The sequence below is a fragment of the Orbicella faveolata genome, unplaced genomic scaffold (assembly GCF_042242905.1).
Source record: "Orbicella faveolata isolate gen_17 unplaced genomic scaffold, um_ofav_v1 contig_47, whole genome shotgun sequence".
NCBI classification, from domain to species: domain Eukaryota; kingdom Metazoa; phylum Cnidaria; class Anthozoa; order Scleractinia; family Merulinidae; genus Orbicella; species Orbicella faveolata.
This window is the reverse complement of record NW_028301577.1, coordinates 22,517,520-22,530,287: the sequence shown is the minus strand read 5'-3', so window position 1 is coordinate 22,530,287 and position 12,768 is coordinate 22,517,520. Positions and strand designations below refer to the sequence as shown.

Sequence of the window (12,768 nt, the reverse complement as noted above, 5' to 3'; positions counted from 1 at the left end):
TGACAGTTGGAGCAGTTTTTATTGATTTCCAAAAAGCATTTGATACTGTTTCACATTTATTTACATATCATCGTATAAATTACATGCCATCGGGATCTCGGGTTGTCTGCACGAATGGCTAATGAGCTACCTAACTGATATAGACGCCAAAGCTCATGAGTTGCCCAATATCCCGGAGGGGGTACTCCCAGAAAAGTTGGGTGGAGGCGTGCGGCCCACTTCCCAAAACCCTTACCCTATTTATGACCAAAATCTGCGATTTTGTTCTCCTATTTATGACCTGGCCAAAAATTCGAAACCCTATTTATGACCGTTGCAGCTGGCACAGTTGCCCTAAACATAAGTTATGAAGGGCTTTTGTCGACGGTCTTATTGATAATGACGAAAAAGTGGCTTCTTCTGAGAAACATACTCAATTTAAGTCTAGACCATACCCTATTTAAGACCAAAATGGCCAAAATCGATACCTTTGGGGCCGCACATACCTATATAGCCCACATAAGGAGGTATCCCCCGGGGCTCAATATCTGCACGGAGCCATGTCATTTTTTGATCCAGATCCGCCTGCCCCATAAGCCTCTTCCAGGCGTTCAGTTAGTTGGGGCGCAGCGCGACTGAAAACGGCGAGTGAAAAAATAGGGGAGAACCGCGCTTCTCCCCTGTTTTTTTGCTCGCCGTTTTTCGCGCTAGCTACATCCCAACTAACCCTACCTGCCCCATTCCTATTAACCTGTGAACAGGCTCGGCTGGAAGGGTCTGGCTGCCGCTGGAACGGCCAACAAGGCGCTGGCTGAGAGTGAAGTGGCCAAGGGGGGACACTTGTGTCCTCTTTCTTCCGGCTTTCTCTTTGCCCCATCCCCGACCAGAGAGCCTGTTCAGACTACCCTCAGAATTTACCCCCGACAAAAAGCATGACGCTCCTTTGCCAGAAAAAGGCATTGTTCTTTCAAATCACCTCAGAATTATTCACAAGATCAAATGATGCCAGTTGTGATTTACATATTTTTCTAGCCAAATTTCTCCTTAGTGTTTACATTGGATTAGATTGGTGATGAAAATAGAGAAAATTATCAACAAGGGCACACTTTCTTAAAATGCCACCAAAATTAACTTTCTTGATTTGTCTTTAGTCAACAATTTGCTGATTTAGTTCAATGGGATAAAAATTGAAAATTTATTTCAAAATCACCGTTCATGTTCCATGACCATCAAAATCATAGCACGAAGTAGATCAAGCTGTGAACTGAATAAGCAAAAGAGGGAAGAAGGAATATTGACATTTTCTGCGCATTTTGGGGGAACATGTACGAATAAAGAAATCAGAGGAATGCTAGTCAAAGCTGAACCAACACCTGGTAAAATATCTCTCAAATATAAAATACTTAATACTTCAAACAGTAACTAACTTCATTATACTTGAAATCACTGACTGAGCCATTCTCAGTCAAGGTTTTATCGAGATTTGGAAGCCATCTTGACGATTGGCAACACGCGTCAACATTACAGTGTTTGTATGGGAATCTAAATACTGGCAAATACTTCCCTTAAAAATAATTGAATTCTGAACAATTTATGAACAGCAGTTAAGATACTAGACAAATTGAGGGATATATTTGTGCTAGAAAGCATCCAGTCACTTCTTATTTTCTATGCATTTGTCTACAATTTTTTCCAAGAACTTGTACTTGGCTTACAAGTTCGAAATTAAGACGTAAAGCAGACAATTTATAAATTAAAACAGTTATAATACAAAATAAATTATTTCAAAGCAAAGGTAACCCAGTAGTTCAAAAAATCTGTAAATTATAGATATAAGAACCCAGAGAATTAGTTACAAATACATTTTACAACATACAAACCCCAACCAATCAAAAATAAATAAATATTAACAGAGACAGGAAAAGTTAGAGAATTGATACTATGTAGAAATGCTTACAAGAGGAATCTCATGGAATCTTCAATTTAACTTGAAAATTTAAGGTTAAATATTATTAAACCCTTTACTGCTGCTAAAATGTCCGTAAAACATTGAATAAATAGTCTAAATATTTCCTGAGAAATATGAAATGATGCTCGAGACGAGTATAGGACAATCAGAGAAAAAAGGCCTAGCTTTGAATAAATTCAAATGTACGAATCCATGCACATTCTGGTTGGGCACTCTAACAACCTTTGGCATGTTAAGTAAAGGTCTGGTAACATTATTTAGCAGCTACACAATAGGATACGGCTGTGCAAGAAATTCACATGTTTTGCAATTTTTATTGATTTTTCTCTAAGGCCAAATGACGGTATTTCCCTGTCATTGTTTACAAACAAAATTTTTCTAGCTTAATTTCTCTCTTGGCCTTATGTGCCCAAGGACATGAAGAGGATTGAAGTGAAGTTGAATTTTTCCTTACAGTGTTAAAACATTGTTAAGTAGATTGGCAATGAGAAATTATAAAGAAAAGCACAAATGATGGGATACCTTCCTAAATATTATGTCAATAAAATTAATACTCAGAACTGTCTGAAAAAAATTATCGATATTTTTTTTAACTTGTCTTTAGTTCACAATTTCCTCATTTCGTTCAATTCCATACTTAAGAACACCTTCTTTGATAGTTGCCCATGGCATACGCTTAGTAGTAAAACCCCTCCCCACCTGACCATGTCTATCGATTGCTATTGCTCCCCCCTGGCCACTTACTCCCTCAAACATTCTTTGAAGTGCTTTATCACAAGCATGGCCAGGAGGATGACTTCCTTCAATGTTGTGCACCACTTCTCTGGCCAGCATCATTTTCATGATTGATTCTCCATGCCCTGTTGTTGACACTGCACCTTCCTTGTTCGCATAACCTCCACAGCCAATCAGTGGACTGTCACCAACACGGCCAGCCATCTTCAGCGAAATTCCACCTGAAGATTAGTATTCAGTTATAAATTTCTTGTTTAATTGTTTGTTGTCAATGTAATGGCATGATTACAGCAGGTGATTCTTGAGATTCAATAACAATTTAATTTTGGGTGATTGTAGGTCACTTGCTTGTTTAGCATTTTGCACTAAAAATGGTAGAAAACACAATTTTATTTCTCATGAAAAAAGGAAGAATTCTCAACAACTTGTTACTGGATCCAGTGAAAACTTGGATGGTTTGTTTTGGAGGAAGGAACTTGCTTGGAGAACCCAGACAAAAACTATCAGTGCAAGACAACAACAAACAACAAATTAAACCCACATATGATGCCAGGTCTGCGATTTGAACCTGGGCCACTGTGGTGGGCTTTCACTACATCAGCAGGCTTGTGATCATATGGCATTACAGTGGAACCTTTTTTAATGGCCACCTCTCCACAATATCCCCTTTTATTGTACCAGCGGACAGTCCACACATTTACTCTTATTTTAACCTCTCTACAATGGCCAACTCTCCACAATGGCCAACTCTCCACAACGGTAATGGCCACTAAAACACATCCTAGCTGCCAAAATAACCTCTCCACAACAGCCAACAGCCAACAACTAATGAATGGTGCATATCAAATCCATTTTGTTAGAAAAGGTCATGAGACTTGAGTGGTACAGTGCATCAGTGGTCTCTATTTCTGTATGGTTTGAATCTTTTTTATTGATATCAATTGTTTTGATTGTGTTACATACTTATATGCGGCAATGTTACACTTCCCGAAAAATGACAGGTCTCATGTTATACCCTTACCTCCCTACAACAGCCACCTCTCTTCAATGGCCACTTTCGTTTGTCCCCAAGGTGACTGCTGTGGAGAGGTTCAACTGGGCCATTGTACAAAGGTTTAAAATGTACTTGTAATTGTAACTATAAACAAAGCTAACCTGTGGATGTTGCACAAGCTAAGTGACCCAAAGAATCCATTGCCACTGCACCAACAGTGTCATGTCCAGGATTAGCAAGGAATGAAGTGTGCCCTCCTTCGGTATTATAACCACTCAAAACAGCTTCATTAAAATTCTTATGGCCTTCTAATTGAAGTCTTGATTCAGCACTGATCAGTTCAAGAGGATTGCTTAAAATTGGAAAACCTATTTTATTAGCATACTTTAAAGCACCATTTCCAGCCAAGAAACAGTGGGGCGTGTCTTGCATTACATGACGTGCTAAAGACACAGGATTTGCTATTCCTGTGACTGCTGCCACAGCACCTAAATATGAAAGAATAGGAAAATAGACCATGATTTTTACAGTTTAATAATCTTAAGGCAAGATTAGCTGAAATGCTATTGGTTACATTACCATTATGTGTATGATGATGGTAACTGTTGTCAGTATTAATTCCAGTATATCTACTAATAAATAAAATGTTCAAATGATTATTGATTTTGTGAAGCATTTGACAAGAAATATGGATATTAAAGCAGTCAGTAATAGATGATTCCAAAGACAACAACAGCCTAATGTGCCTACTGGCACCTCAAGAACTGATGACGATGATGACGACGATGATGAAAGCCAACATTTCCAAAGGTAGGAAAGAACCTATTGAAACATCCGTTCAGCACCTATCTCTGGTTTTTGCAGCAGAATTGTAATTTCCCCTGAGTGAGATGCTGGTCCTTTTTTTTTTTTTACAACTGGTTGAAGAGAGGGGCAGGTACAAACACAGGTCATAGTTCACAGCTTGCAGCTCATCTCTGGTTTCTGGTTATCCTGAGTAATGCTCAGGTTAGCTTCTATAACACTCAGGTTAACTTGTTTACAGTTAGCTCTGAAGGTAATACGTTGAGCTCTTATTTCCTGTGACATATGGAAACCTGCGACCTGCAACCTGCATGTTGTACCTGCTGATGGAGAGAGGTACTATGACAGTAGAGTACCTTGCCCAAGAACAGCACACAAGGAACTCAGCTATCAGGCATAATCCTGGACCACTCAATCTAGAGTCAGACCCACTTAGCCATTTCACCACTGCACATAGAGTAGTGTTACACTTTTTAATTCATTGTATTTTTATTGCATTTTTTATTGTATTTTTATTTTATTTATATCGTGTCTTCCACTGAAAAACCTATTTTTGGGAGTGTGCAATAAAGATTCAACGTCAACTTCAACCTCCCATAAGTTGCTCAAAATTAAGGCTAGAGAATGGAGTAGCTTTGTACCTGATTCTAAAGTGTTCCCGTCCATGATCATTGCATCAACTTCAACAGTCAACTCCTCTGTAAGAACTGAACCATGGCCTGCATCAAAAGTTGGGTCATCCTCTAGACTGCGGACAGCTGCCTCAACTGCATCAACAGCAGTTCCGCCCTGACATAAAATGAATTCAATTTTGCTTATACAGGACTATCTCTTCTGAAAGGGGGGATAAGGAAGGGAGAATTCACAATATGTGCAGGGGTGTGCTCCATAGCCAAAGGGTCCAGTGGCGCTAGTGGAGGGAGACGTAGAACTGAGAACATACGATGTAAGGGAGTCCCCCTGGGCATAAAGCCCCGCTCTTTACGAGCCTATGTTAAGCTGTTGTATATTGCTGGATCTTTTGTATCAGTTCTTGTGTACTGGTACTCAAGGACAGAACCAAAGATTGTACATGTGTGACTATCCGACCCCCCCCCCCCCACACCTCACCAGGGGGTACCCCTAGGAAAATTGGGTAGGGGTGTGCGGCCTGCTTCCCAAAACCCTTACCCTATTTATGACCAAAATCTGCGATATTCCCTACCCTATTTATGACCTGTCCGAAAATTCGAAACCCTATTTATGACCTGACCCTTAACTCAAAACCCTGTTTCAGACGTGCACTATAATTTGGTCCCTAGTTCAGACCAATGTTAGATTACCGTAAACATCATTTGTGAAGGGCTTTTGTTGATTTTATTTTTGATAACGGTGAAAAAGGGGTTTCTTCTTAATAACATACCCATATCAAGGCCAGGGTGCAAAAACCATACCCTATTTATGACCACAATGGCCAAAATCAGCTAAAATCGATACCCTATTCATGGCCAAAATGGCTGAAAAACCGTACCCTTTGGGACGCCCATACCTTTACAGCCCATATTAGGGAGTACCCCCTCCCCGGGGTGACCACTGTGGCAGAAAAGAAAGAACCTTTACCGTTATCAAGGACTCGTATCCTATCTCAGCAGCTTTCTTGACTCCCTTAACCGATGGATCCTTTAAGACATCTAGTATGGCCCAGGCGCCTCCATGCACGATGATGCATGGTTGAAAATTCGTCTGTACCTTTCTGTTCGGGCTGTCCGCCATTATCTTACGTGACCGTTAACTCACGAAAAATCACAATTGCAGTAAAAAGACCTCCGATAAGCCCGAAACGCGGTCATAAAGCCTCAAAAGAGATGTAAATTCCTCCTAAACAGACATTTCATATCGAGTTCTGAACTTGCACATCTTCCGCATTAAACACAAGAAATCGATCAGGCGTTACTTACATGTTTCCTTTCCAGGCTTCTTTCTTCTTTTTATTTGCGCGCGAAAACGAGTTCCCGCGTTCCCGGGTCGTTCCCGGGCGTTCCCGTGCACGGCCATCCACGTGGTACGGTATTATCACAGGTTTTATAGCTTTTCTCTCAACGAAAAAAAAGATAGAATCACAGAGCGCGAGCGGCGGGGAGAGGGGAAGAGGAAAATTGCAAAAGCTGGCCATCATTGACAACAGATCACTGCTTTTTCCCATACAACACAACCCTGAGCTGACTCTGAGAACCTCTGAGGCTATGATTAATTCTAGAATTTTTTCTCATCAAACTTTTGCTCCATTTTATATGCTTAGTTTAGGTATTAAGTTTCTGCTCCATCAACGCACTTTGTAAATGTTTATAGTTCAAAGTATAAGGCAAAAAAGGTGTATCTGTTTTGTTTAGTTAATGAAAGCAAGGGCACTGATGGACATGATGTATTAAAATTCCTAAAAGAACCTGTAAGAGCTTCTGAGAAAGTGGGAAATGGGAAAAAATAACAAATTTTCCATCTTAAAACAATTTAGAAATTCATCAAAGCCCAGGAGAGGGGAGAGAGGGGCACGGGAGATAATCAAAACAGATGGGAGGAAGTGCCTAACCTAAGGCTTAAAGGAGCGCAGTCACGGTTTGCGCATATTGAAAAGTTTAGTCTCAATTTTTCAAATTCATCGTTTGTAATCCGTGTCAATCTTGTCCATCCTTAGCCATCCTCGTTCCGTCATGGTTTATCATGATCTCTTTAGTGTTTTTCTATCTTATTAAACTGTTATTTTCAGGTTTTCTATCATTTAAAGGTAATTTTGTATGTGGCCAAAATAACTCAAAATACCATGACTGAGCTCCTTTAACCTTGCTGAAGCAAGAACTTCCGAGAGTTGCTGGTGTTGCCTACTAGCCTCGCCCATCTCCGTGTTTACATAAAAAGTTCAACTCCCACAGGATTGACACATGGCACCATCATTCACGAGAAAGAAACAGAATAGCAGCAGTAATAAAAAAGTGGATTTCACTTTATGTTGAAAAATCTCTTCTAGAATACACTGTACAATGATTCTGTTTTCTAAAAGGATATATAGGACTGTCTACTTTTAAAATAATTGTGGTAATTGTAATAAAAAAATATTAAATACAACTTTCACTGTCATACTCATTCATTCTAAATAGATATACAAAATTTTCTATTTTTAAAATAATACTAATAATTGCAGTGTTTTTAGAAAATGCTAAATACAAATATCACATATAAAACAAGAAATACAATGTATGTTAAGACATATTTTTGCAGTATATTTTTAAAAAAAAGCATTGTCTTGTTCCAGAAAAAAATCCATTTCTCCTCAGCCTCCCAAGAAAAATTTTGGGTTTGGAACCAGCTGGAAATTGTGTCATGTCATTTTGTGTTGTGTCATGTTGTATCAAATTGCATGTTATCATAATATTATTATACTTAAACTATCAGTAATAAGGAGTCTCATTTTTGTTTTTTTGTAATAATGACATTAATTAAATGTTTAAAAGGGAACCCCTTGGTCATCAGCCTGATCACCCAGGCCAAATTTAACTACACGTCCACTAACAGATGCCCACGCCATATGATCTGTGCAAAAAGCTTTCCCAAACTCTCCATTGCTGTTGAGTGCTATAACCCCACCAACACCTTGAATTGAAGTTGCCATCTTATTGACAGACTTTTCACAGGCTAGCACAGGACTCAAACCATCTTCTACATTTCGTACAACATCCCATGCCAGAACAGCTCTCATCAGCGATTCCCCATGTCCTGTTGTAGAGGCAGCCGCTACAGTATTAGCATACCCTCCACATCCAACCAAGGGGGTGTCGCCAACTCTTCCTGGCATTTTCATGGGCAATCCACCTGCAGTAATAATGATATGATACTTGCAATCAGATAATTTCCTTGAAAAAGAATATCTAGTGCACTTTAGCCACCATAAAACATGAAGGGCATTTTAACAGAACATGACAGAAATTAAAGTGCCTATGAAGGAAAAAATAATTGCTGCTTATTTGACAGGCTTTTCAAAGTAAAGAAGAATGGCATTTCCCTTTTTGGAATATCTTTTTTCGTTCTAGAGATATTTACGTTTTTGTATTATGCAAATGAGGAAATTGATGACGTCATAGGTGGTTCCACTTGAACAGTAAAACACTGAATCAAGAATATCTCTAGAAATATTGGAGCAGTGTTCTTCAAACTTGGCACCACAAATGTGCATCACAAAAGAAACAGAATGACACCTTCTGTGTTGTTGCCATGGCAACACTTTTGGCTCCAGTCTCTTTCTGTGAAAAACCAAATATGCCAATTTGCAACCCTTCGAAAAGGGACAGAGGGTCTTGCTCGGAACACATGTGATTCCCATATTGTCTTAACTCTCCCCATTAGATTGTTGGGGGTGGATGATCCTTGTTTAAGATAAAATCTGGTAATGTTAGTTTTAATTAAAACAGGACCAGCGGCATAACTGTTGTCATGGTGACGGCACAATGGGTGTCATTTTGATTCTTTTGTGATTTACATTTCAGGTGCCAAGTTTAAAGAACACTGCTTTAATATTTCTAGAGATATTCTTGATTGAGTGTTGAACTGTTTTAGTGGAACCACCTATGACGTCATCACTTATAATACAAAAACGTGAATATCTCTAAAACGAAAAAAGATATTCCAAAAAGGAAAACACCATCCTTCTTTACTTTGAAAAGCCTTTCAAATCAGCAGCAATTATTTTTTACTTCATAGGCACTTTAAGAAGACATTTAGATGGGGGCAAGTATTCTGAAAAGGCTGAGTATGTTCTAATTGACACGGAGCAAGACCAATGCTTTTTGAAGGACCATTCACCACTTGTTACATTAAAACTAATTTTATTTAACTGATCAGCCAACTAGTGGAACACCTTTTAGCTATCTAAAAGTAGCAATCACCTGAAAATTGTGGGGGTTTATGCCTGGGGAAGGGTGGGACTGTTCTCACTTTTTCCTCCATTAGGATAAGAACAGGCTACTAAATCAGACAGTAATGAGGATTGTCACTTTTGGAACTGATGTTACGGTAATGAGGGTAATTCTGACTATTGTTATATTTAAACAAACTAACACCTGTTGATGTAGCGCTTGCAAGTCTTCCATGCGAGTCCAAAGCAAGTGCCCCCACAGTGTCAAATCCCTGTTTGTTGTCAGCATCTCCTGTGCTCAAATAGTTTTCAGCCATAGCAACATAATTTTCCCCTTGTGCAGACCGCGCATGTGATTCATTTGTCACAAGTTCCAGTGGATTCTCAAGAACAGGGAATCCTATCTTCCTAGCAAACTTTAAGGTTCCTTCTGCTGCTAACAAACAGTGAGGCGTGTCTTCCATGACATGTCGTGCCAAAGAAACTGGATTGGCAATGCCTTGAACACAGGCCACGGCACCTAAAAGTTTTGAGATGCATATTTGAGAGAATGTTATTTCATGCTACAGTGTAGATGAGCAACTATACTGGGGGACACTAAGGGAAGGTGTGACTGACGCCACAATTTTCAGACATGCACAAGAACTATCAATGAAAAAAAACTACACAAGAATAACATAAAAAATAAAAGGAAATAACAGTGGGATAATACAGAGACTGCATGAATACATAAATTGAGGATCTTAATCTAAGCACGATGTCGCCAAATAAGAAATATTTATTAAGAGAACACTGCTCCATCCAAAAATTCCACTGAAATAGCTATTCTGATAACAATTCCAAATAACTGGTCGCATAACCTCTATATGCAATTGCATTGCTGGTTGCACAACTGAAAAATCCTCTATATCCAATTGCATTGCTGTTTTCTCTATCACTTTTTCCATCATGACTTAATTAAGGGGTAAAGTGACAGAACCCTAACCCAATACTAAGTATGGTAATCCCCTTAAACCTTCAGGCAGTTTATTGTACTGAACATTGATCTTACGCAAAAGGAGTAAGCAAGAAACAGTACACAAGAAAGGATAAATTTTAGCTCTGTAACCTGTTGCTAAATTATGTCCATCCATAATGAAGGCATCAAGCTCAGCTGTGTTCTCCTCTGTAAGAGCACATCCATGTCCAGCATTAAAAATTGAATTGTCTTCCATGTTTCTTACTGCTGCCTCAACAGCATCCACTGCACTTCCTCCCTAAACGATTCCATTAAAGATAGATTACAAAAGACCCTGTTGGAAAGCATGCACTAAATGCAGTGTACTAATCTACAATGTATATCTTGATGGGTGTCTGGAAAACCCGAATAGCAAATAGCGAATAGTCACAAATAGTGAATATAAAATAGTCCCGAATAGTTCGAATAGTCTCGAATAGTGCGAATAGTGGTGAACAGTCACGAAAAGTGGCGAAGAGTGATGAATAGTCGTCAACAGTCACCGCTTTAGGTCTGATATCCTGCATTAATTAATCATCCAACTAAGCAACAGAATTTCACAATTTCAGTATTTATCACCTTTTCTTCTCCGGACTTAGGCTCAGGCTGTTGATCGCCGACATTAAGAAAACAGAAAACACAAGGATAACCTAATAAAGACGTATTTACGCTTTTGGAGCGGTTGAAACAGAAGAAATTATGTTTAGAAACACCTTTTCTCCTGATGTCTGTGCTTCTTAGTGGGAAAATCCTGTCCTATGTTGCTGCAAGGTTGACTGTGAGATACTGGGTACCCTATTTGCTACGATTTGCCACTAATTTGCCACTATTTGCCATTATTTGCCACTATTCGACACTGTGTGCCACTATTCGCACTATTCTAGACTATTTGTACTATTCGCTATTCGCTATTCAGGACTATTCGCTGTTCGCTATTCACGACTATTCGCTATTCACTATTCGGATTTTCTAGACACCCATATCTGGATCTATAGAAATGTACAAATAACATGAGCTGTTGACATAATGATGGCGTGAGAAAAGATATTTTTTTCTGATAGAAATAAGTGATTTTCTGTTCTTTTTCTTGCAGCATTTTCTAAAAGAAAAGAGAAACAATTTCCACATTTCTATTGAGTTATAGACTGAACACTCGTGACACTATGGGAGAACTCAAAAACACTGTGGAACGTGCATGCTAGTCCGTGGCACCACTCTCGTGGCATTTCTTATTCTCCTCCAAATTTCCATTGATGTCTCTATTAAGCAATCAGATTATGAGCTCGAGATTGCTATTGCATGATAGTTGACGAGGGCCCAGTCCAAGTCACCTATCATGCATAGAAATCCAGAGCAAATAATCAAATTGTTAAAGTACAAATCTACTAGTCATTCACAACTTTATCAAAGTCCTCTTCTGTTCACAGACACCTCGAAAACACATGTGCAAAGAAGTGGCTGTTATTCTGTGAACAAGTGTACACTGCTACTCTCTATCTACAGCAGAATAGGTAGTGAATAGCGTAGCAAATCAGAGAATGGCATTTGTGATAGAATGCCAGTAGATTTATACTAAAACTACATAGAACCACAGAAAATGTGTGCTATTTCTTAATTCCTACACGCCTTTAATTTATTTATAGGTGGTCCATCACCTGAGTGAAGAACCCCAATATAAAAGGCCTGCAATCCCGAGGTGAGGACTATCCTGAATTAGCCAGGGCGCATCAGAAATTTTGAGCAGAACCCATGAAAGGTACCAGAATCTTATTTTTGAGGGTGTGGCTCAAATTTAAATTTTCAGCCCTAAGAGGTATCATACCAATCAACAAAGTTTACCACCTAAAAAGTATGACAAGCACCCCTCCCTCTGGACCCTACCTGTAAAGTATGTCACTGCGTGACCTCTGTAACAATTTTATAAACCTTACGATATTTTCCCCTTGTTTCTTCTTGCTTGTAGGAGTACTCAATGAATCAAAATACTTACAATAAGGTATATTAAATTCAAGAATTGATTGACTTAATTAATCAGTTAATTAATTTATTAACAATCGTATACCATTTGTTCTTCAGGGCATCTATTAAAACACACTTAATCGTTTTTCCTTCCTCCTTTTTAAGGCTATATTTATAAAAAAAAAAAAACTGCTTTCTTGTAGAGCTCGTACTCTCAACGCGAGATAAGCTTGTTTGGACCATCTCCAGAATTTTAAAAGCTCTCTTTACCTCAAGAAGAACTTCATATCCTTTCCTAGCTGCGAGCTTAACACCCTGTCTTACGGACTCTTGATATTCATCAGGTATCGTTCTGCAGCCGCCGTGGATGATAATACAGGGTTCCATGTGCCTGATTGTGAAAATTCTTGTCATCGGATCGAACGGAAGTGGACACGGAACTGAAGCTT

At 39.0% G+C, this 12,768-nt stretch overlaps 2 protein-coding genes across 2 annotated transcripts; both read right to left on the bottom strand.

Annotated features, from left to right (window-relative positions):
* LOC110045561 (isoaspartyl peptidase/L-asparaginase-like) lies at positions 1 to 6,421 on the bottom strand. The gene is made up of 4 exons (XM_020751163.2): positions 6,081 to 6,421; positions 5,123 to 5,270; positions 3,839 to 4,165; positions 1 to 2,904 (listed from the first exon to the last, which is right to left on the bottom strand). The coding sequence occupies exons 1-4, from the start codon at positions 6,231 to 6,233 to the stop codon at positions 2,549 to 2,551; spliced, it is 984 nt and encodes a 327-aa protein (XP_020606822.2). The 5' UTR covers positions 6,234 to 6,421; the 3' UTR covers positions 1 to 2,548.
* A 1,014-nt stretch (positions 6,422 to 7,435) lies between these two features.
* LOC110045455 (isoaspartyl peptidase/L-asparaginase-like) lies at positions 7,436 to 12,733 on the bottom strand. The gene is made up of 4 exons (XM_020751065.2): positions 12,590 to 12,733; positions 10,472 to 10,619; positions 9,569 to 9,883; positions 7,436 to 8,324 (listed from the first exon to the last, which is right to left on the bottom strand). The coding sequence occupies exons 1-4, from the start codon at positions 12,731 to 12,733 to the stop codon at positions 7,960 to 7,962; spliced, it is 972 nt and encodes a 323-aa protein (XP_020606724.2). The 3' UTR covers positions 7,436 to 7,959.
* Positions 12,734 to 12,768: the final 35 nt, after the last annotated feature.

Coding starts and splice junctions, on each gene's coding strand:
- LOC110045561 (XM_020751163.2), bottom strand. CDS start 6,233: ATGGCGGACAGCCCGAACAGAAAGGTACAGACGAATTTTCAACCATGC. Junction 5,271..6,080: donor GATACGAGTCCTTGATAACG/GTAAAGGTTCTT, acceptor ATTTTATGTCAG/GGCGGAACTGCTGTTGATGC. Junction 4,166..5,122: donor CGGGAACACTTTAGAATCAG/GTACAAAGCTAC, acceptor TTTCATATTTAG/GTGCTGTGGCAGCAGTCACA.
- LOC110045455 (XM_020751065.2), bottom strand. CDS start 12,733: ATGACAAGAATTTTCACAATCAGGCACATGGAACCCTGTATTATCATC. Junction 10,620..12,589: donor GATATGAAGTTCTTCTTGAG/GTAAAGAGAGCT, acceptor GGAATCGTTTAG/GGAGGAAGTGCAGTGGATGC. Junction 9,884..10,471: donor TGGACATAATTTAGCAACAG/GTTACAGAGCTA, acceptor CAAAACTTTTAG/GTGCCGTGGCCTGTGTTCAA.